The following is a 21905-nucleotide window of genomic DNA, read 5'->3' as shown; positions in this document are numbered from 1 at the left end:
GAGATGCAGGACACATGGTTTGAACTCACGTACCAATATAACTCAACCCACACTCGGATCACTATGCTATGATCCCCTTGGTTTGTGCACTTACTTTTGGAAGGTTCTTGCTATGTGCTATTATCAATACCACATTTTGTTCGTGTGATGAAAAATTTGTTGTGATCTTCTTTGTGTTTGTGATTGAGCGCAAAGATTTGTTTGCGAGCATTGCGATGGAATGTTGCTGGACCTTGCATAGTCGAATCTTCCAATCTTCAAAGTGAAGCACTGATGTGGCTATCATTTCAATACCATGTGCGCCCAAAACAAAAGCACCCATGGCTGTGTTCTTAAAGAGGCGAGGGACGTTGTGTAACAAAATATAATGGTCCACGTAAACTAGCCCTTCGTCCGACACGTGGCGAGAAAGGCAAACTGTTGCCAAAAGGACCTCTCGCAGAGAATATGGCATCCTGGCTATGGTGATGAGGTTCTGAACAAAGGAGAAGGCGGCATGGAACATGAACAAGAACAGGAAAACGGAGCAAACCTGTACAGTGTGGAGGTTTCTGGCTTGCAGTTCTCTTACCCCGGGCAGCCTCCCTTCATAGCGAACTTCAACCTGCAGCTGATTCCCGGCTCCAGATGCCTTCTCGTCGGGGCCAATGGATCTGGTTTGGTCCTCTTCCCTTTCCATTGATGTAGAATCGCTTAATTAGAGATGTGATCTACATAAGTGTACACCAAATGCTTTGTATTGCATTCTACTCTTATCTATCTGTATGCACAAAAATGCTTCCTCTTGTGTAACCCATGAAGCATATGTATTCGTGCAGCATTCGCATAAATGACTTTGTTTTGGCATACATGAACCATGTGTAGTTTTGCACTCCACTTCGATGTGAAACATATGGATCTGTGCCCTCCACATCTATCTAACCGATTTGCGGTCATTCGGTTATGAACATTCACACACTTCTCCAAATCCTTTATTTTGTGCGGGTTATGAATTCTCTGTTTATGTTCCTCATTTCCCATATATGTAAGGGGTTTACTGTCATTGACTCACACGAAGACTGGTACATTTATGCGTTTCTTTAATTCCGGACCTCTGTATGGATCACCATATCAGCCTATCATACAATGGACACGAGGTTGTACAAACATTGCATTTACAGCTGAGGATCCTACCTAGCTGATGGCTGACTATCACTTGACTAGGCCTCATACAAAGATGTCAGTATATTTGACAAACATGAGATAAATTTGGGTTCTAACGGCTGGGTAACTACAGTATCGTTTTGTGCCTGTCTCACTCAAATGTACCACATGCACACAGTGGGATGTTTTCCCTTTTGTGAAGAACTCACAAACCTGATGCGATTGATGCTGGGTAACCACAGTTTAGTTTTGTGCCTGTGTTACTCAAATGTACCACATGTACATGGTGGGATATTTTCCTTTTTGTGAAGAACTCACAAACCTACTGCGATTGATGCTATTTTAATGTGTCCAGTATATCAATGTCTACCAAGAAAGAAGGATGTCATGTTAGATTAATTTCTAGAAGATGTGGTTATTACAGGACTGTATCCTACCCAGTGTACAAAATAGCTGGTTGGAGACTGCTACAGCACATGATACATCCATAGATAGTTTCCTTCAACCATACAACTTGAGTGTGTAGAAAGAAGCTGCTAAATGTAAAAGCGTTTGGGATTTTGAGCAGATTTGGCAGGACCTGAAGAGAAGAGATGTGCAAGAACACATGGTGTGCAGCTATGAGTGACATAGCCTTATATAAAACAAGTTAGGCAGTGAGTGAACCGGTCTAGGTCAGTGGTCAAAGTTGAGTTAGCATCCCACAAGGGGGACAGCACACACCACTAGAGCAGAATATTGCTAGCTGCCTGCACAAATGTTCTGATCTTACTCTGGCTTAACTTGCCTGCCTTCATTCATTTGCGTTGAATGTATTGACCAGGATGAGAGTTTGAAGGATGAGAATGTTAACAGAAATCTAGGGTTTTTATATGCAACTTGGGAATTAGGAATGCTAGCATTTTGTAGAAGTTATACCTGAGCTATGGGCCTTTGGGCTGCATAACATTGCTGAAGAGACAGGAGTGCCAGGGCACAATTAGAGGCGGAATTGCAATTGTAGTGCATGTAGCTAGGTGAAACCTGCGACTGAGGCATGACAAGATAAACTTCATTTATGCTTAATATTATGCTTTAAACTGTGGTTTACACTTCAAAAGAGTGCGATGAAATAATTATCCTATAGTGGAGTCAAGACACCAGTGAAACTTCACCAAGTACCTTCTGGAAACCTTACCCCTAATCTTCCACTCTTTGTGCACCAAAATTTTCTCTGATTTTCAGCTTTATTTCCTTTTTCTTAGGCTTGGCCTCAATGACATGTGACTTGGCATCACTATCTTGGAATCCCGCATCCTTTCCACGCAGCAATGTGTCGGCTGTAGTAGCAGTTTCTATAATCTAAGACATGCTGGAAACAATGGACTTAATTCAAAAATCCTGAATACCCTTTGGCAAACTGCAAATATACTTCTCCACCTGCTCATGGAGGGGTACTGTGCGATAAGAAGTAATTGGTGGCAATGCATCCCAAAACTTCTTATTATATTGATCCAAGTGAGAAAGGAGAATTGGTTGTGGCTCTAATGAGGAGAGGGAGAGTAAGATGTGGTGATGGTGGTGGCTAGTAACCCTTTCTCGGAGAGAGAGAGAGAGAGAGAGAGAGAGAGAGAGAGAGAGAGAGAGAGAGACTTGAAATTACGAAAAAAAAAAAGAGAGAGTTTCGAAGCACAACTCCCCTACATCATCTCTCTAAGGGGACATGAAATTTTTTGTCGCTAGACAAAGGTTGCCGGTAACCCCTTCTCGGTGAAAAAAAATTCAGAAGTTGTCTCTGTCTCTCTAAGGGAACTTATGAAATTTTTTTTGGCTAGAAAGATTGTTGATAGCTCCATGTTTAGTTAATGCCTACTTCAAATATACTTATCAATTCTCAATTTGAAGCAAACATTTGCTTGAATTGGACCCAAGTGGTAGGTGACTTTCCTTGAATAAGTGTAGACCACCACTGCAATGCATTTCCCTTAAAAAATGTGATTGCCTTTCGTATCTTCGATGCCTCTGTGAAGTTGCCTCCAAAGTAGGTTGCATCAAATTGCTGAATAAAACCAAGTGCTTTCAACCTATCTTGTGTACCATTGAAAGGCTCAAACTTCACACTTTTTCCACCTTCATCATAGTCCTTTGGCGGACCTATGGGAGTCAAGTTATCATAAATAGGCTACTGCAAAAAGGATGCATTTGCTGTATTTACATGATAACCAGCGCTATCAAATGCTCCTACATAACGAGCATCGAATCCTTGTGCTCTAGTAGTCTATATGGCCTGCTTTGTGCCCTAGACATCATGCCTACGTTGCCATACATGGGATTAGGCATTCCACTTGCATTACCCAAATACATTGGGTGTTGTGAGCTATGCATTGGTTGCTACATACGATAGGGATTTGAGCCCATACATTCCCGTATGCGGTGCTTGTCCAACCATAGCATGAAAAATGGTACCACTACCAAAGTATCCTTGATGTCCCAAGCTTGTATGTGCATAATTACCTTGCTGCCCATGTTCCCATGGATTGGTACTATCAAGCTAGCCATGCATTTGCACTTGCTGCCCCATGGGTACCAACAGTTTGTGCTCATCACACATTTTGGGTTCTTTCAAAGAAAGCTTAGGCATTTCCTTTGGTTCTTGTGGCTGTCCCGAAGCTGTAGAAGGTGTCTTCTCCACTTTTTTGCCTTTGCTGTCATTCCTTGGGACATTCACGAGTTGAGAAAATTGGGAATCCTTTTGCCAATTCAGCAAAAAGATTTGCTGCTGTATGCATTTGATCCTTGAAGCTATCATCGAATTCTTCAACCCCTTGTTGGTCATCAACCTCTTTATGCATTGAAGTGCCAATATTTGGGTCATTTCCCACATTTTCATCTTGTTGTCCATGTTGAGAACCATGCCCAACATTGGTCATTGCATTTCTTGCTTCACCATGTGATTGACCAAGGAGTGATGTATCCTCTCCACCTGATCCCTTATCACCATGTGAAGACATGCTTGTTGTAATTCATTGTTGAGAGCAATTTGAGCACTAATGCAATAGTCCCAAGTTGCAATTAAGTGCTAGGGGCCCACCAATTCAAAGGATTTTATGGTATCCCGGAAATGGAACCATGAAACTAACCTTCCTTCTGTGGATGGGTGGTAATTCCTTTAGTACAACTTAGTTATAGCAGTAACATTTATTATAAAATTGAGAAATGTAAAATAACTTACAATATTAGACAATGGACACTTTGTTGGCCCGGAAATTGACGCTCCTTTTGGTATTTCTTTAACTTAATTGAAGAAAAAGTTGATGTACAATGGGATTCTCCCAATCCCTTTCGGTATTTCAACTCCCTTTGCTAGGCGAAATGACCAACAAGTCTTCAATCTGATTTGCCCCTTGATTTAGATAGTCAATTGGTAACATAGTACGAGGAAGTACCAATAAACACCAAAGGTACCAAAAAGTACAAGAAAATACTTAGTACCAAAGGAACCAAAAGGTACCAAATGTACCAAATTCAACTGCTTGCTTCATATACCATACAACTTTAAGTACACCCACAAGTACAAGAACCACCAAATTATATCTAAAAGAGATAGAGTCAATAAAAATTAACAAAAAATAACAAATGTATCTAAAAATACAAAATGCTACAAAAAGATTAAGATGAAGTACCAAAAAGCACCAAGTGCACCAAAGGTTCAAATACTACCAAAGATTTAAAAGCCACCAAAAGGGACCAATTGCACCAAAGGTTCAAATACTACCAAAGGTTTAAAAGCCACCAAAAGGGACCAATTTCACCAAAGGTTCAAAAAGAATATACCAAGTTCTACCAAATTCTTCAAGTACAAGAGAGCTTAAAATAGATCAAAGAGTATAAGAGCCACCAAATATCCCAAAAAGAGAATGGGACAGTACAAATAAGCCTTTTTAGTAATGAGAATAGCCAAAGAGAGTACCAAGAAGCACCAAATGGTAGTAAAAGGGTTTCAAGAGTACCAAATTTATCCAAAACAATAAGTGCTGCTTTGATGGAGCCGGAAAATGCCCCAAATTCATTGATTTGCTAGTTTTTCCACTTGAATTTGACTGAAAACAGTTGCGGCCTTGTTGAATCCAAGTCTTGGAGCTTCTAATTTTTGGCACGGTTTGTGAGCAGTTGCTAAATCCTACTTTCCACTACAAATTAAGATTTACAACAAAGAAATTTAAAATTTCTTAGCCTTTGGTGATCTCAATGTTGTAATCTTCAGAGCAAGGTTGTAGAAAGGCTAGGAGATGAGAGAGAATGCTGAGGAGAAAAATTCAGACTTTCTACAACCTTGCTCTACAAAGTCTGATGAAAATCGGTCATTTACTGCTACTACCTTGTCTCAACAGCTTGCAGATGCAAATAACTGAAGAAAATCAGTCATTTACTGTTGTTGCCCTGTCTCAACAGCCTATAGATGCTGTCACTTGTTGTTGATTGGTCTTCTCTTTTCCCTAGCTGCCTCTAAAGATTCTCCAATGGCTGCAAATCAGACCAGTAGTATCTCCTTCCTCTCTCTTGCAGGTTGAATGTACTAAAATGCCTCTCTCCAGTCTCTAAAGACGTTTTCAAGTCTTGCATAGGCATTTTTGACAAGTGGCAACCTTCCCAAATGATTTTTCTAGCAGTATCCATAGTTAAATAATAAATTTTCAGCCTTTAAATACTGAAAGTTAATCTAATAATTATTTTGGTGCCATGAAAAATAATCTGACTGGCCAAGAATTAAATTGGATAGGCAACTTCCATTCTTGAGTGTCTCTTCGCCATCTTCGACTATTAGATTGACATTAGATACTATTAAATGCCACTTCTCTAGTGTCATCAAATGATACTTATGGCCTAATGATTGACCTAGGCCAGTAAGTGGTACCAGATACTACCAAGAACTTGTGCGCCATAACTTATAGTAACTTTTGTCTTTGACATCCCGTGATTTCCTCGGGTCCCGGGCTCATAAATTTATTCTAACCTCAATTACACTTCACATGCGTAACATTTACTTAACCATGCGATTAAAAATTAATCCACATGTTAAGTGAGATTTCAAAAATACACGTCCTTATGACAATCAATGTTGGTAGAAGCATCCCATATGCGTTCTTCTAAAGGATGCTAAGGCATCTGACACAGCTACAAAGGATTGCCTTTATGGCACTAGCTACAAAGTTTGTGTTTGTCACTCTTCTTGGTTTAGCGGGGGAGTTAGATTTGGCATCTTTAGAGCTGAAACCTTGGTTGGTAGATAATGGTGCCTCTAGCTAATACGATTCTCTTGTATGATTATGTTATTTGAGATTTAAACTTTTTCTCTACCCTTTAAAAAAGAGAGGATTTAAGTAGCTTTTAGGAGAGGATAATGTATTCCATTGTATCGTATCTAAAATTATCTCAAGGTACCATTTAGTAACGCATTTTAACATATTGCACCATATCATACTATGCGAGAATAATAGAAATTCTATTTGTTGACACACAAGTCATGGACTAGGCATTAGGCTCTAAATCCTTTAGTCTCTCTATCATTTTGTCCATGGCCTCATAGACCTTGTTGATGCATGACTGTATAGCTTCCACAAGCCTCAACAAATGCAATACTAGGCTTGCAAAATAATGCCAACCAATGGTGTAGTTGAAACCAACCTTTCTTCTTGGAGTTGGTGGTGAAAACCTGATTAAGCACTTAATTACAACAATTAACAATTTCACAAAAGCTGAAATGCACACTTTACCATACAATCTTGGACATTATATACCTAGTTGGCCCCAAAACTGTTGCCCCTTGCAGTAGCAAGCCTTTTGGGCACTTTTCCCCTTGATCTTCACCTAGGTCTTGTACAAATTGGACCCTTGAATCACCAAGTGCTGCCCCAAATCAAATGGGATGGGCTGGCATCCAAAATCTCTTGCAATTCGTGGAATTCCAGCTGCTGATTTCAGTCTTCGATGCCTCCAATTGCTAGCTGCGTCCCAACTTGGTTGCTAAACCCTAGTTTTTGCTGTAAATTAGGGTTTGCTGCAGAAATTCCATTGTTGCCCACCAAATCTTGCTGAGAATTTCTTCAAATGGCTGTGATTTGCTCAGATAATCAGAGAATGGGCTAGAGAAGATGAGAGAATGCTGAAGAGAGAGAAATCCTTGACTTTCCATGAGGGAAAAACCCTAAAAATGAGTGTTGTATGCTTTGATTAGTCATAAATGCTGTCACCCTGTTGTCTGAAGGCACAAACATGTTGTTGCCAGCCCCAGGAGAACACCAACCTGCTATCACCTGCTCCTTGATGGCTCCAGGCTGCTGTCACTTGCTCCAAATGGCTCTTTTCTGCTACAGAAGCTAAACAACCACCTTCTCTCTCTTTCTCGCATAGCTTGCATGAACTAAATGGACCTCTACAGCCCCAAAACAGCCTTCTCCCCCTTTGCATGGGTATTTTTGCCAAGTGGTAGGTGGCTTATCCCATTTTTCGGCCATTTAATTAATTTTCAAAATTACTTCTGAAAATTAATTTCAGCCCTTTTGACCTTGCCCAAGATTAGATGTGCCTATCCACAATTTAGTTGGCTAGGCCATTTGCAACCCTAAGTGATCCCCAACCTTAATTGATCCTTGGATAGACATTGATTAATTAATTAGTGCCTAGTCCCTAATGTCACCATTGAAACCTATTTGGCTAATTAATTGTCCTAGGGCCAAGTGACACCAAGCATCACCCAAAACCCTTGCACAACTTGTCACAACTTTTGCCTTCGACACCCATTGCTTCCTCAAGGTCCTTCGCCTACTACCATGAAAGAACTGCTTGCACATCACATGTGCATCCCAACATTGCATACATGATTATGAGATTAATCAAATGTCTTTAGAAAAAGCAAAGCATCCATAAATTTCATGCCCTCGTGATGACAGACCTCCCCCTTGAAATCCTTGTAATCGTCCTTGATTGCACTGCAATGTGCCAAAGCAAAAAGTATGCTACATTGGTATTTTGATAAGGCATCACAATCAATACAATATTGACCATTGTTGCTTAACCATGCCATATACCGAAGACTCGCTGAAAATTTCCAGCCAACATAAAACTGAAAAATGGTTTGGAACTATTGCGAGAAACTCATTGGATGCATCTAATACTCATGTTTCTCAAGTGTTTTGTTTGAAGAACCATAGTAAAGCATAAACTAGGCCTAAACTATGGCTGAACTATCAATGGCATTCACTAAATATGCTGCTGTCCATAGAACCAGCTGAAAACCATTGATAATTGAGCATAAACTGATCATATGCTGATCATAAACTGATGCAAAAGTTTATGCAAAAGTATAGTCTTAGTCTCTCAGAGCCACAATAACAACCACACTCATCTACATACATCTCATAGTGACTAGTATATTGAATAGTGACCTCATGCACCCTTTTTGCAACCACCAGTTTATGATAATTTGATACCAAAGGGGCTAGCAAAGGACTATGATGAGGGTGGTAATTGAAAGGCATCCACATTCTTGAAAGGGAATGCATTGCAATGATGGTCCATACCTTTGATGCAAGGTAGAGCACTGTTAATGTGGGTAAAATTTAAGCAACTATTTACTTCTAATTGGTTGGTGAGTACCTTTGAAGTGGATATGATGTTTGTTTGGAATAAGTTGGATGCATCACAATGTAGGAATTTAGAGAAATAAAACAAGAAGATTTGGGAGGGCCAAGGCATTGTTGCCAGCCACTACTTATCATGCTATCTCCCTTTCGTTGCAAATTGAGAAGTATTGTTGTGGGCTGCCCAAGAAATTTAGGGATTTTTGCATAAAGACCACCATGACCAGCATCTTACAACTCATTGAGATGGCTTGTATAGCTGATGCTTTGTTGTGTGGAAAGTCTTTGCAAAAATGAAGATGAGTTGTCCAAGAAAGTTTCTAAGATTGAGAAAAGGGGTAGATCTGAAAATAGGCCTGAGAAGAAGCAAAAACAACAAGGACTTGGAAATTGGTGGTACAATGCAAATAAGTAATGGTTGGGAATAAATGCTTTGTATGTGAATAGGAGGGGCGCATGGCAGGGGACTGTCCCAATAGATAGTAAGTTGAGAAAGCTGAAAATAAGGGAGATTGCAAGGGGCAAAAGCCCAAAACTTTACCTGTTTTGGTCCTTGACATAGTGCTAGATCAGCCCAATGATAATGCTACAAAACTTTGCAAAGCATGGGGTAAGATAAGAGATTAGCATGCATTGATATTCTTTGATCATGTTGCACAATCGAATTTTATCTCTATAGACATGGCTACCCATCTAGGCATTAGGGAGGACGAGATGGGTCCCATGGGGGGGATTTAGATGGCATGCAAGGGGCATGTTGAATCCGTCACTCCTATCATTGGAAAGCTTCACTCATACATTTAAGAGTTCTATGGATAGCAAATAGTTCTTCATAGCACCATTGGAAGGATGTTAAAGCCCCCTCTCATAGTAACAAGGGATGACAAATCTTGCTCTTGTTGCCATTCCCATCCCCATCTCCAAAGCCCATCCCATGTTACTATGTATCGTGTGCATGCAGTAGTTGATACCCATGACAAAGTTGTAACTTTCCACCATAAGGGCAAGGTCAATACATTGGATGTAAAACTGAAAGGGAAGTCTGTCCATGTTGTATTAGCTTCTGCCATTTCTAAAGAAATGAAAAATCATCTTTTAGCATACTTCGTCTTTGCTTAGGATAAATATGATAATGAAAATGTTGGGAATGTGTCTAAATTGGATATCACATAATACATTTCATTTTTGAGAATGTATGCTAATTGCTTTTCTTAGTCACTTGTGGGGTAGCCATTCCCTGAAAGGCCAAAAGATCATGGTATAAATTTGATCCTCAGGAGTAGCCCTCCTAATAAGCCACTGTATAGGGTGAGTGTAGCAGCACAAGAGATAATGAGTTAAGTTAATGATATGTTTGAAAAGAGATTGATTTAGCTCAGGTAAAACCAGATTTCCTTCTTGGAGAGGGTGGTAATTCCCTAATCAAGCACATTATAACAATCACAAATAAACATCAATTGCAATACACAGTTTACCTTAATAATCTTGGGCATTGGACACCTTGTTGGTCCCAAAATTAGCGCCCCTTTCGGTATTTCTTTAACTTTAATTGCTAATGGATTGAGTAAAAGTTGAGATTTCATCATCTTCTTTGTTGATCCAAAAGCCCCTTCTTGTCCAAACAATCAACAAGTAATTTGGGCCAATTGTCCCTTGATTTTACCCAAGACCTACATGAATGGAACCACCAATTGGCCAAATGTTGCCCCAATTCACAATGGATAGCTTGGCATTTGAAATCCCTATCTCAATACAACAAATTGCAAGTGTTGATTTCAGTGTACAGTGCCTTCTCTTGTTGGCATGGGTACCAAGGTGGTTATTAAATCCTAATTTTTGTAGAAATTTAGGGTTTACAATAGAAATCCCTATGTTATCCACCAAACATGGCTGAGATCTTGTGAGAATGGCTTGAAAATCCTGAGATCTCTTGAGAATGGACTGAAATAGATGAGAGAATGCTAGAGAGAGAGGTTTCCTTGAATTTTCACGCATGAAATGTCTAAAATCTGATTGTTGTCTGTACCAAACTACATTAAATGCGATTTTCTTGCTGCCAGGAGGACAATAAATGTAGTTGTCAGCCCCTAGCTGCTATTGTCTGTACCTAGGAGAGCTGGAACTGCTGTCGCTTGCTCCTAATTGGTCTTCTCTTGCTCCTAGTTACCTCAAACGGTCCTTCAATGGCTATAGATCAGACCAATAGCATCTTCTTCCTCTCTCTTGTAGGCTGAATGCATTGAATGGCTCAAATTAGGCTCAGAAGACGTTTTCTTAGTTTGCATGGGTATTTTTGTCACAAGTGGTAGCCTTCTAAATCCATATGCAACACATGCTAAACAACCTTGCACATTTGATTAATAACTTAATCCAATGTTATTGGCAAGATTAATGCATCTCAAAATTTCATGTCCTTGTGACACTAGCTCATCTCCTTATTATTCACTTGTACTTTTGGTATAAAAAAAGGATGGCCCATGGTGTATTTGCATTGAATAACATCACGATCAAGAATTGATTTTTGATTTCTAGGACTGATGATATTATGGTCAGATTGCAGGGGTCAACTATTTTCAGTTGTATTGATTTGAAAAGTGGATATCATCAATAAGTAAAAGGTTAGATGATGTGCCAAAGACAACTTTTAGGACATCTTTTGGACTTTATGAGTTTCTTGTTACGTTGTTTGGTGAATACTCTTATTACATTTAATCGGATGATCAATAGGATATTTAGACCATATAGAGTTTTTGTGTGTATGTTCTTTGATGACATGATAGTGCATTTAAAGAATGAGGAGCATACGAAACATTTGGATGGAGAGTTCAATGAGCTACATAAACATCGGCTGGTTATTAATGTCAAGAAAAATGAGTTCTTTTTGCATGATATCCCCTTTTTGGGTCATATTGTAGTGGCTGATGGATTACAGATGGATCTTGCAAAGGTAGAGGCAATACAGTCTTGAGCACATTTGCAGAATGTACATAAGGTACATAGTGTTCTTGGTGTTTGTTCTTATTACGTGTGGTACATTCATAGGTTTGCTGAAATTGCATATCCATTATATCCTTTACAAAAGGAGGGAGTGCCTTTCAGATGTGCCTTTCAAATGGATAGTAGTGGAAATTCCAACATTTGAAAAGCCAAAAGAAAAGGTGATTTTGAATCTAGTGTTGATGCTAACTGATCTCGGAAAGTCTTTTATAGTGTAGCGTGATGCATTTGGTAACAACATTGGGGCTTTCTAAATGTAGGATAGTTGTGTTGTTGCCTATGAGAGTTGTGTTCTGCATGGTAATGAAAAGAATTTGTAGGTTTTTGAAAATGAATTACTTGATGTAATTTCTTCTTATGCTTGTTGTAAGTCATGCACTTTTCATATGGAAACACCATCTTTTAGAGTGATTTCACTTTGTAGATAAATTATCATGAGCATTATTTGATGGCTTTCTCATGATGCATGGGCAGTTGTGTCACAAAGTAATTGAGGCTGTAAGTGAAGATAGAGTCATTGTCATGAGGACAGGTATTTTTGAAACCTCGCTTAACATGTGGATTAATTTTTAATCCCATGGTTAAGTAAACATTGCACACGTGATGTGTAACTGGGGTTAGAGTAAACTTACAAGCTCAAGACTTGAGGAAATCACGGGATGTCAAAGTAAAAAGTTGCTATAAGTTATGCCGCACAGGTACTTGGTGGTATCTGGTGCCAGTTGTTGGCCTAGGTCATCCATTTGGCCATAAGTGTCAGTTACTGACACTAGGAAGGTGGCATTTAATGGTATCTAATGCCAATCTGATGGTCAAAGATAGCGTAGAGACACTCGGGAATGGAACTTGCCTAGCCAATTTAATTATTGGCCAGTCATATTATTTTTCAGAGCACCAAAATAATTATTAGATTAATTTTTAGTATTTAAAGACTGAAAATTAATACTTAATTATGAAAAATGCTGGAAAAACCATTTGGGAAGGTTGCCACTTGTCATAAGTGCCCATGCAATACTGAAAAACGTCTTTAGAGGTTGGAGAGAGGCATTTTTATAAATTCAGCCTGCAAGAGAGAGAGAGGAGAGGTTGCTGATTTGATTTGCAGCCATTGGAGGACCTTCTGAGGCAGCAAGGGGCAAAAGAAGACGAATCAACAGCAAGAGACAACATCTACAGGCTGTTGAGACAAGGCAGTAGCAGTAAATGATTGATTTTCTTCAGTTCTTTGCATTTGCATGCTTTTGTGGCAGGGCAGCAGCTGGACTTGACTGATTTTCAGTCATTTTTCGCAACAAAACTTTGAATTTTCTCTCTCTGTAGCTTTTCTCTCATCTCCTAGCCATTTCGTAGCCTTGCTCCAAAGATCTCAGCATTTGGACTCTTGGAGGCTGAGAAATTGTAAATTTCTCTGTTGTAAATCTTAATTTACAGCAGAAATTAGGGTTTAGCAGCAACCTCGGGAAGCATGCCAGAAATTGGAAGCTCCAAGGCTTGGATTCAACAGGGCTGAAGGTGAATTTCAGCTAAATTCAAGTGGAGGACTAGCGATAAATTGAATTTGGGGCATTTCCATCGTCCATGAAGTGGGACTCCTCCTATTGGCCAGCTTTAAGACATGATATAGAGCAGTTTATTTGCACATGCATTGTGTGTTAGAAGGTCAAGTGTGATAGACAAAAGAATACAAACTTGTTACATCTTTTTCCGATTCTTGACAGGCCTGGGCAAAGCATTGCTGTGGATTTCATTTTTGATCTTGTGAGGATTGCTATAGGGATTTGGACTATTATTTGTAGATTCAGTAAGCCAGCCCATTTCATTCTTGTAAGGAAGAAGATCAAGGCTGATCAGATGGTGTGGTTGTTTATGTAGCATATCTTTAAGTACCATGGCATGCTTGAGTTAATCATGAGTGATCGAGATTTGCACATGACCAGTTTGTTTTTTAAGGGGATGTTTGAGAATACGAGTACCATGCTAAAACATTCATCCTCCTTCCATCCATAGACAAATGGTTGGATTGAAGAGGCAAACTCTATGTTTTTGGATCTTTCAAGGTGTTAAACCATAAGGCATGGTGGGAGCAATTTTTGCCCTTGGTTGAGTTTCCATACAATAACACAGTGCATGGTTTCGTTGGCAAAGATTCTTGTGAGGTTATTGAGAGTGGAAAGAAAGGTCCATTGATGTTCCATATGAAGAAAAATATTTTTGAGGCTGATAGGTATGTGGAAAGTATGGATGTTGCCTATTAGAAGGTTAAACAAGCACTTTAGAGATTACAGGAGAACCGTAAAAGAGCAGTTGATTGCCATAGATGTGCATTAGAGTTTGCAGACGGCGATTTGGTATTGCTGCCTTTTTGAAAAGGCTAGGTTGAAAAAGATGAAAGGCAAAGAGCATTGTTATCCAAAACTGAATATGCATTATTATAGGCCCTTCTAGATGTTGGAAACGATTAGCGATGTGGCTTATAGGCTGAAATTGCCTCCACATTGACCGATACATAATGCTTTTCATGCGAGCTTTTACAGCCTTTTCATGATGATGTGCCTGCTGAGAATTTGTTTGCTGAAATTCAGCCTGAGGTTGAGGAGATGATGATATTTTAGTACTTGAGCAGGTTTTGGCACATAAGGAAATGAAAATTAGAGGTAAAGTTTCTAGGAGGGAGCGTGGCCACAATCATACTTGCACGTGCAAATTCTTAGTGTGGATTCCTATTCCCGATTTTTCATCCTTGCCTTTCATGTTCACATTGTGCATTGTATCTTTCATTATTCCACTGTGCGTTTCACTGTCCTAACATCTGCAATTGTTTGACAAGAACTGTGCCTTGGAGGTAAAAGATTTATGAGTAGGAGCAGCATCTACAGAGAATATCAGCATGGACTATCCAGATTTTTCTATTGTATTAGCAGAATTCTTGCAAGTTGTCCAGAGGACTCAAGGAATATTACAAAATCCTGATCAAGGGGGATGGACTTGTAGTGTAGTGAATACCTGTGCATTGAGGGGTTTCATTTATAAACTAATGCAAAACGATGTTTCTCCAAGGAAAAGTGCACTTGTAGCTATATACAAAAACTGGCCAAGTGCATTTCCGACTAGTATGATTGCACATATTAAAACACACATTTATGAAAATCATATAATGAGGTTGTGTTAGTGCTGTTTGCTGGCTGAGAAAATGTTTTGATGAATATAGTTCTTGTTATCTGCAGGAAAAACAACGTTGCTTCGAATTGTAGCTGGCAAGCATATGGTAGGAGGCATTAATGTGGTCAGAGTACTTGGTCGCTCAGCCTTCCATGATACTTCTTTGGTTTGTGGTGGTGAGCTTGCATACTTGGGTGGTTCTTGGAGCAAAACTGTGGGGTGTGCTGTAAGTTACTAACTTTTGATTCAATGCATCTTATTAAAGACTAGCTAAATTAAATAGACATGACTATATTGTTGTCTGCATTTATAGTTCACGTTTCAAGTCTCCCTCAGAAAAGTGAATACAGGCAAATGCCATAGAGATAAAACACTATATGCATTTTCTGCTTGAAAAGGAAAATGTGGAAAGATTTTGTAACAATCAAACCCAATATTAGAAACTCAGCAAACAAAAAGGAGAGCAATGAATTGTTAAAACTGAACTCAGAGATCTGTGCCTGAGGTAAATTAAAATGAGATGTCGGCATACATAAGCCATTCAAGGGATGGGGAGAAACCATACACAGTGGATGAAGCCTGCGGGAGGGAGAATGAACTACCTAGGCAGTCGGGACATTCTTGTATACGATGTTGGGAGATGGCTTCAATGTTGACCAAGTGTTATAGGCATGCTGGAAACTAGAGCTCGAGAGATAGTTCTTGTGCCAATCAAGAATGTGAAGGTACAACCACCAAGGTAACGGTCTATCTAATGTGAAAAGCTAGTGGAGTGGTAATTGAATGTCAAATCAGAAGAACATCTCAGCTGAAAGTGAAAAAAGATAGCTGCTATAAAAAGTGGAATGGTGCTTGGGAATCAACCTTGAAAGAGAAGACTCTTATCTTCGTCTCCATGCTCATCAAGGATATGAAGGCAACACTCACCAAGGCAAGGACCGAAGAAACATGCTTCAGTCTATTTAGTAGTAGTAGATACTTGTAATGTTAGTCCTAATCTAAAATACCAAACCCAACATGTAAGGACAAGAAGGGAAACTGGAACTTGCATACCATCTATTTCATAGTGAGATGCTTTTGGTATTGTGCTAAGTAAAAAATGGATCTTAGTGCAGGTGCAATAGAATTAAGTGAATAAGCATGGAACAGAAGACAAATATAGATGCTAATGATAGCCTAAAGTGGCCTAGGTAACCTATGTAGCTAATGTAGCCTAGAAGCTAGAGATGGAGGAAGACTATTGAAGAAAAGGCTGTCTGACTTAACCTAAAGGATAGTAGCTTGACTAGCCTAAGGATCATTTGGGTAACCTAGGGATTCCAAGAATCTAGCCTAATGGCCGATAATGACCAAATGGATTAGATAGGCCATAAGGCACTAGCTAAGAGGGGATCTAGAATCCACTGCACCATTGGCCAACCATTGATGAACTTGGGTACCAAGGGGTGGAGAATCTATGCTACCTCCCTTGGGAAGGCCCCCTCTCAACCTCCATGGAGTGGCACCACTACTGCCGAATGGGGCTGAGGTTGGTTTTATGATGGGTAATTGATTTAATTTTGTCAAAAGTCAAGAGAGAAAATGAGACAAAGGGTTGGAGCTAGAGTAGAGAGCAGTGTGCTCACTCTTAGTCTTTATTCTTCCATCTTCATTGTGCATTTGTCACACCCTTTCAGAATTGGTGCATCAATGGAAGCATAGACAAGTGCTGAAATAAACTGCTGAACACAAGACAAGTGGAAGAAAACAAAAGATCAAAAGAACACTCCAAAGGAAGAGAATCAGAGATGTGCTCGGGAAATGGAATCCATATACCAAACACGAGAATGACGCATACAATAGTGAGTCGCTGGTTGTGTGGGCACCGGCATTGGTTCCTCTCTCCAATAGGAAGACCACCTGAAGAATGATGGTAATTGAATGAGAGGAGGAGGAGCCACTGAATAAATAGGCCCAAAATATGATGACCACCATAAAATGCCTAAAATACCTAGTAATGTCAAGCATAACCCAAACTCACTCATGAGCTGACTAGACTAATAACACCCTATGAGGGAGTACCTCTAGCTCCCTCATCCAGCGGTGTGGAGTCATGTGTGATGCGCGTTGATAGCTCCACCCTCACCCGTAACATGGCCCCTCGTTGTGCCTCCAGCTTACCTTGTACATACTCTTTGGCTATGAATATGAGCTCTCGCCCTCAAGATGGGCCATTCTACAAACTCATGTGCTCTCTTTGAGTTCTCTTGTGCATGCCGTGTCATGTTGAGTGCATTCCGTGTTGTATTGAGTTGGTGTTGTCGCGATGCAGCACAGTGGGTCTAGGGCTCTCCGGGAGTCGGTCTCTTTGGGGTGAGACCTTTTGGGTTGGGCATGAAGCCTACTTTTCATCTGCCTTAGGATCTCATTTTGGGCCTTAGAGGGGGTGCTAAGCCACTTTGAATTGGCCTTAAACTCGAATTTATATTACTGGATAAATTGTTCTATCTTTTTCTGTTTGTGATCCATGCTTTTCTCTCCTTCATTTCAGCTTGGCAACTTGCTGTTCCAAGACAGATTTGTCCTACATGTCATATTGTTGGACGACTGCATTGGGAACTTGGGTTGTCTCCTGAATATTTCAGCATTTCGCCACTGCGTTTTGCTGATTTCCTGTACTCCTCATCCTTGAAGATGTCATCACCTCATATTTGGCATCAAGGCGGTTTGCTGCCTTTGTGATCCATTCCAGATGACAACATTCTTCTTTAGACAATGGCTGTTAGAGAGCCTTTCGCTCCTTGAGCACTGCAATTGTATTCCAGATCTCTGTAGCATCGGTTGTTAATTGAGTTCTGTTTTTCACTCTCTTTCCTATTCTCTTAGTTCATTTGTTTGTCATGTGCTGTTGTACACACTCTTTTCTCTGCAAACCTAGTATTTCCTCACTGCACCCTGCTGCCATGCCATGTCTTCTTCACCCATGACCTTGTCAAAGGTGGAACATTGCTGTTTCTGTCCTAGCAATTGATGCTGCTGCCCTAGCAAACAACTCTTCTGCTGCATGCTTCTGCCCTGTGTCAAGACAAAGGAGTTTGCTGCTGTTGGATTACTCTCCAGACTACACCGAATGCTGCCCTGGTGGTCCATGTTACTGTTCCTTCATCAAGCACAGTTCCTGCAGGGTGCCACTTCATCAAATGGGCATCAACTACTGCACCACAGAGCCATGCAGTTTTTGCTGCCCAAACATGCAGCCCCGGATGGCTGCTATCAGCATTCCAGTTAGAGACATCTGCACTTTGCTGACATTTCCTGCTGCATAGCTATTGTCTCATCTCATGTTGATGCCATATGTGGTATGATGCCCAAGTGCTGGCTGGGTGCTCCATTTGGATTCCATTTGAGTAGTACAACACATCTTGCTAATTCATCGTCTCATCAACTACTTCAGCACCCTACAATCTGAGTGATGGAGGTTTGTGTCTAGGAGGTTCAGTAGCAGTTTGTGGAGGTTAGACAACTGTAGTTCTAGTCGGAGAGTGCAAGGCAGCAGTATTTCCCCTTTTCTGGAGTATTTGTAGGCCTTTTGAAATCTGATTCAAGCTGATTTGATCTGTGCGTGTTTTGATATTGGGCGACGTCAGTCTACTCCCTCTCTTAGAAGTTAGATGTATTTAAGTTGTGTTACTCTCAGGCTGAGACATCTCTCATGTTTTAGTATGTGTGGGTTTATGTGGGTGTTCTTTTCTACTTCTCTATCTACTTTGAAAAGCTACTGCAAGATGAGTTTTTGGGCAATTATTGCAGATATACGCTTTTTGTAGCACAGCTCTTGTGAAAGGGAACATGTAACACAAGCTTCATAGGAGAAATCTTGATTTCATTGCTATTGCATTGGTTTATGTTGGATATCTTGTGTTGAGAGACCCAGTGATAATTCTCTTGTCATATGGGTGTGGGCCTTTCCAACTCTACTGTTGTGTCTTCTCTCTTAATGACTTGATCTTTTCCTTTGATTTGCTCTGTTAAAATTGACAAGTGTGATGAAGACTATTATCTGCTAGCTGCACAAATATCATGGCATAGGATTTACTTTTTTCAGAAACACCTATCTAGTTAAAAGGGGATTTTGTCCAGTTTTAATGGTACAGGATGGCACCCTAGGTCGTGCTATGCTCGTCTGCACACTTTTGTAGACCGGCCTTCTATCTACATGATATAGCTACTTGGTGCTCAGTCATGCTGTTGAGCCTCTTTACTTGTTTAATTTTGGATAACATAATTAGACACACTATTTTTCCCAAAAATTGTAAAAACTTCTGTGACATCAGGGCTTGATTGTGTTCAGGGTTGCTTGTATTCAGAATGTTTGTTGATCATCTGCTCACATGGTTGCAAACATCCTGTTGATGTCTTCTTGAGACTGGACTGCTATCAGTTCAGAATCTTGTCATTTCCCTACCAGTAGCTGCATGTTGAAACGTGTATATGATCTCTTAGGGAATCGTTTGATTCCCTGCCCCATTGCTCAAGGTAACAAAAAATATTGAGGGTCCAATGAGGTATTAAAATTCAAAATCCTTCTATATCGTTGGATTGGGGTTGTTTGGCTGATTAGATCTACTGTTTGGCTGGAAGTTTTTAATGCTCGTTGCTGTTGACAGGGTGAAATTCCTTTACAAGGGGATTTTTCGGCTGAACACATGATCTTTGGTGGTAGGTGTGGAAGATTGGATGGAACTTTGTTGGTATAAAACATATTTTTCTTTTTCCTAGGAGTCCAATAAAAACCTAATGTCAGGAAGGTTTGTACAGTGGAGGGAGCTGATCCTGTTCGCAGGGAGGAGCTGATAGAGCTGTTGGATATTGACTTGGACTGGAGGATGCACAAAGTCTCAGATGGCCAAAGACGGCGTGTACAGATCTGTATGGGTCTCCTTCATCCCTTTCAAGTAAGGAAGCTCAAAGATCTCAAAGGTTGAGTTGAAACATCTTTGGGCTCCAAAAAGTGGTCAGCTCTCCATTTTTATTCTTGACTGGTGACAACTTTGGGCTATGGCAGGTGTTGTTGCTGGATGAAATAACAGTGGATCTTGATGTTGTAGCTCGAATGGATTTGCTACGTTTTTTCACCAGAGAATGTGAGCAGGTAGTGTTGAGCAACTAAGTCTTCCTATATTGATCTCAACATTCAAAACAAGATGGATAAGCTACTCAATAAACACGCAGCCTCTTGTGATATATTTGACTGCAGATAGTCTTGCATCCTAAAGCTTTCTGTGCTTGCTCCTTACTGCATATGCTTATATGCCTGCTTGAAAACACATTATGCAAGGCTTACATAAACCAGAATGAAGATTTCTATGCTTGATTTTACCATTTTCTTCTGCAGAGAGGTGCTACAATTATCTATGCGACCCATATATTTGATGGTCTAGAGACATGGGCAACACATTTAGCATACATGGAGGAAGGAAAATTAAGGCGTGTACAGAAGACGGAGGACATAATGGAAATGAATTCTTTGCAAGCGAAGAACTTACTGCAAGTTGTGGAGGCGTGGCTTAGGCTGGAGAGAGAAGCAAGGCTGCAGAAGAACAGCGCTCAACAAAACACTTCCACTAAACCTATCGTGGCTTCTCCATGGGCCTCAAGTCGTCATATGGCCTACTACCGCTGATGTTCAGCCAACTCTTCGTGGGTTAACTCTCTTTCTCTCAGAGTTGGCCCAGTGGCTCTACTCCACTGGACTAGTTACCCAGTTTTGATGTCCTTACCTGCAATGCCAAGAGATGACCTATGACTTGGTGCTGTTTTATCCCGTGCAATCTCCATGTCCGAACCTGGAATGCCAGGTATTGAACCTATGACATAGTGCTGAACACCATCAATATTCACAAATCGAGTTTACCTTGAGGATTGTCTCTCTGTTACATGCACACATGTGCGCCTGCACACATAAGACTGTGCCTGTGCAAGATTTGCTTAGGCTAAGCCTTTTTGTCCTGCGCAATAGTTCATTTATTCCAAACAAAGACAAATCTTTACACTGCCATCAATTATTTTATTGATAAACAAATACAGCTGGTTCATCAAGATGTCAACTTTCTTCGTGGAGTTTCCATTGCATATACAGCCTTTTCTCAACTCTTAAAGAGGTGATTTGTAAGGTGGTTTGGCTAACATCTGCTTGTTATGTTCACATGAGTCTTTAAGTCTATGATATCATCAAGTGAGGCAGCTCTGTAAAAGTTAGTCAATAGGTGTTCTAACTAAGAGACATCTAGTTGAATGTTGAATCGATGAATTGTATTAGTGTAAAAAGGCCTGTTTTGTGCATTTAAGGGTTCCCCATTGGATCTTTTTAATTTGGGTTAATTATATTATTTTTCTTTTATACTGGAAACTTACACACCATGTTTGAAGCATTTTGATCTCTTTAATAAGTAGATATAGCTTCAAATGATGTGTTCATAAAGAGTGATAGTGAGGGGGCCAACATAGTGATACTAAGGGATGTATTGATTGAAGGTTTCACAAAAACGTTCAGTCACTCGACTTATGAAACGAAACCGATTGCTTCAAGTAGATAAAAATGATGCATCTTTTGTGCAAAATTATCAATAAATTGGCATGAGTTAGGTTTCGCTTCTGGGAAGGAGGTGTCACTTTACTTGCTTCTTTACCATATATGGCGTACAAACAAACTTTGTTGGTTTATCTTATCATCCAAGAGAGTAGATCGTATTGCTATTCTCTAAGTTCCATCATAATACATGCAAAAGGTTAGGAAATGTTGAAAGAAGTTACTAGATCTCTTTTGATTCTAGTTTTGAAGTGTCATTCAATTTCTACTCTTGATATTAAACATGCGTTTGAAAATCAATTTGTACTTGTTAGGAATCTAATTTCAACTAAATGTGACACGTTTTTTTAAGGGACTCGTAGGACAATGTAAGATTGACACAAAGTCCATTCTAAACAATGAAATGCACAGTAATGTAC

At 40.0% G+C, this 21905-nt stretch overlaps 1 protein-coding gene across 1 annotated transcript; it reads left to right on the top strand.

The window, feature by feature from the left end:
• The first annotated feature begins 326 nt into the window (after positions 1–326).
• On the top strand, positions 327–21075 carry LOC148042010 (ABC transporter I family member 21-like). Its single transcript, XM_087684967.1, has 6 exons — positions 327–656; positions 14984–15144; positions 19565–19616; positions 19716–19852; positions 19963–20049; positions 20293–21075. Exons 1-6 carry the CDS (start codon positions 497–499, stop codon positions 20578–20580), a joined length of 885 nt encoding a protein of 294 aa, XP_087541093.1. The 5' UTR covers positions 327–496; the 3' UTR covers positions 20581–21075.
• The last annotated feature ends 830 nt before the right edge of the window (positions 21076–21905 follow it).

The sequence above is a fragment of the Lygodium microphyllum genome, chromosome 1 (assembly GCF_053477565.2).
Source record: "Lygodium microphyllum isolate KBCC chromosome 1, Lygodium_microphyllum_v1.1.10, whole genome shotgun sequence".
Lineage (NCBI taxonomy): Eukaryota > Viridiplantae > Streptophyta > Polypodiopsida > Schizaeales > Lygodiaceae > Lygodium > Lygodium microphyllum.
The sequence above is the reverse complement of the archived record's forward strand: the minus strand, read 5'-3'. Positions and strand labels throughout refer to the sequence as shown.

Coding starts and splice junctions, on each gene's coding strand:
- LOC148042010 (XM_087684967.1), top strand. CDS start 497: ATGGAACATGAACAAGAACAGGAAAACGGAGCAAACCTGTACAGTGTG. Junction 15,145..19,564: donor GCAAAACTGTGGGGTGTGCT/GTAAGTTACTAA, acceptor TGCTGTTGACAG/GGTGAAATTCCTTTACAAGG. Junction 19,617..19,715: donor TGAACACATGATCTTTGGTG/GTAGGTGTGGAA, acceptor AGGTTTGTACAG/TGGAGGGAGCTGATCCTGTT.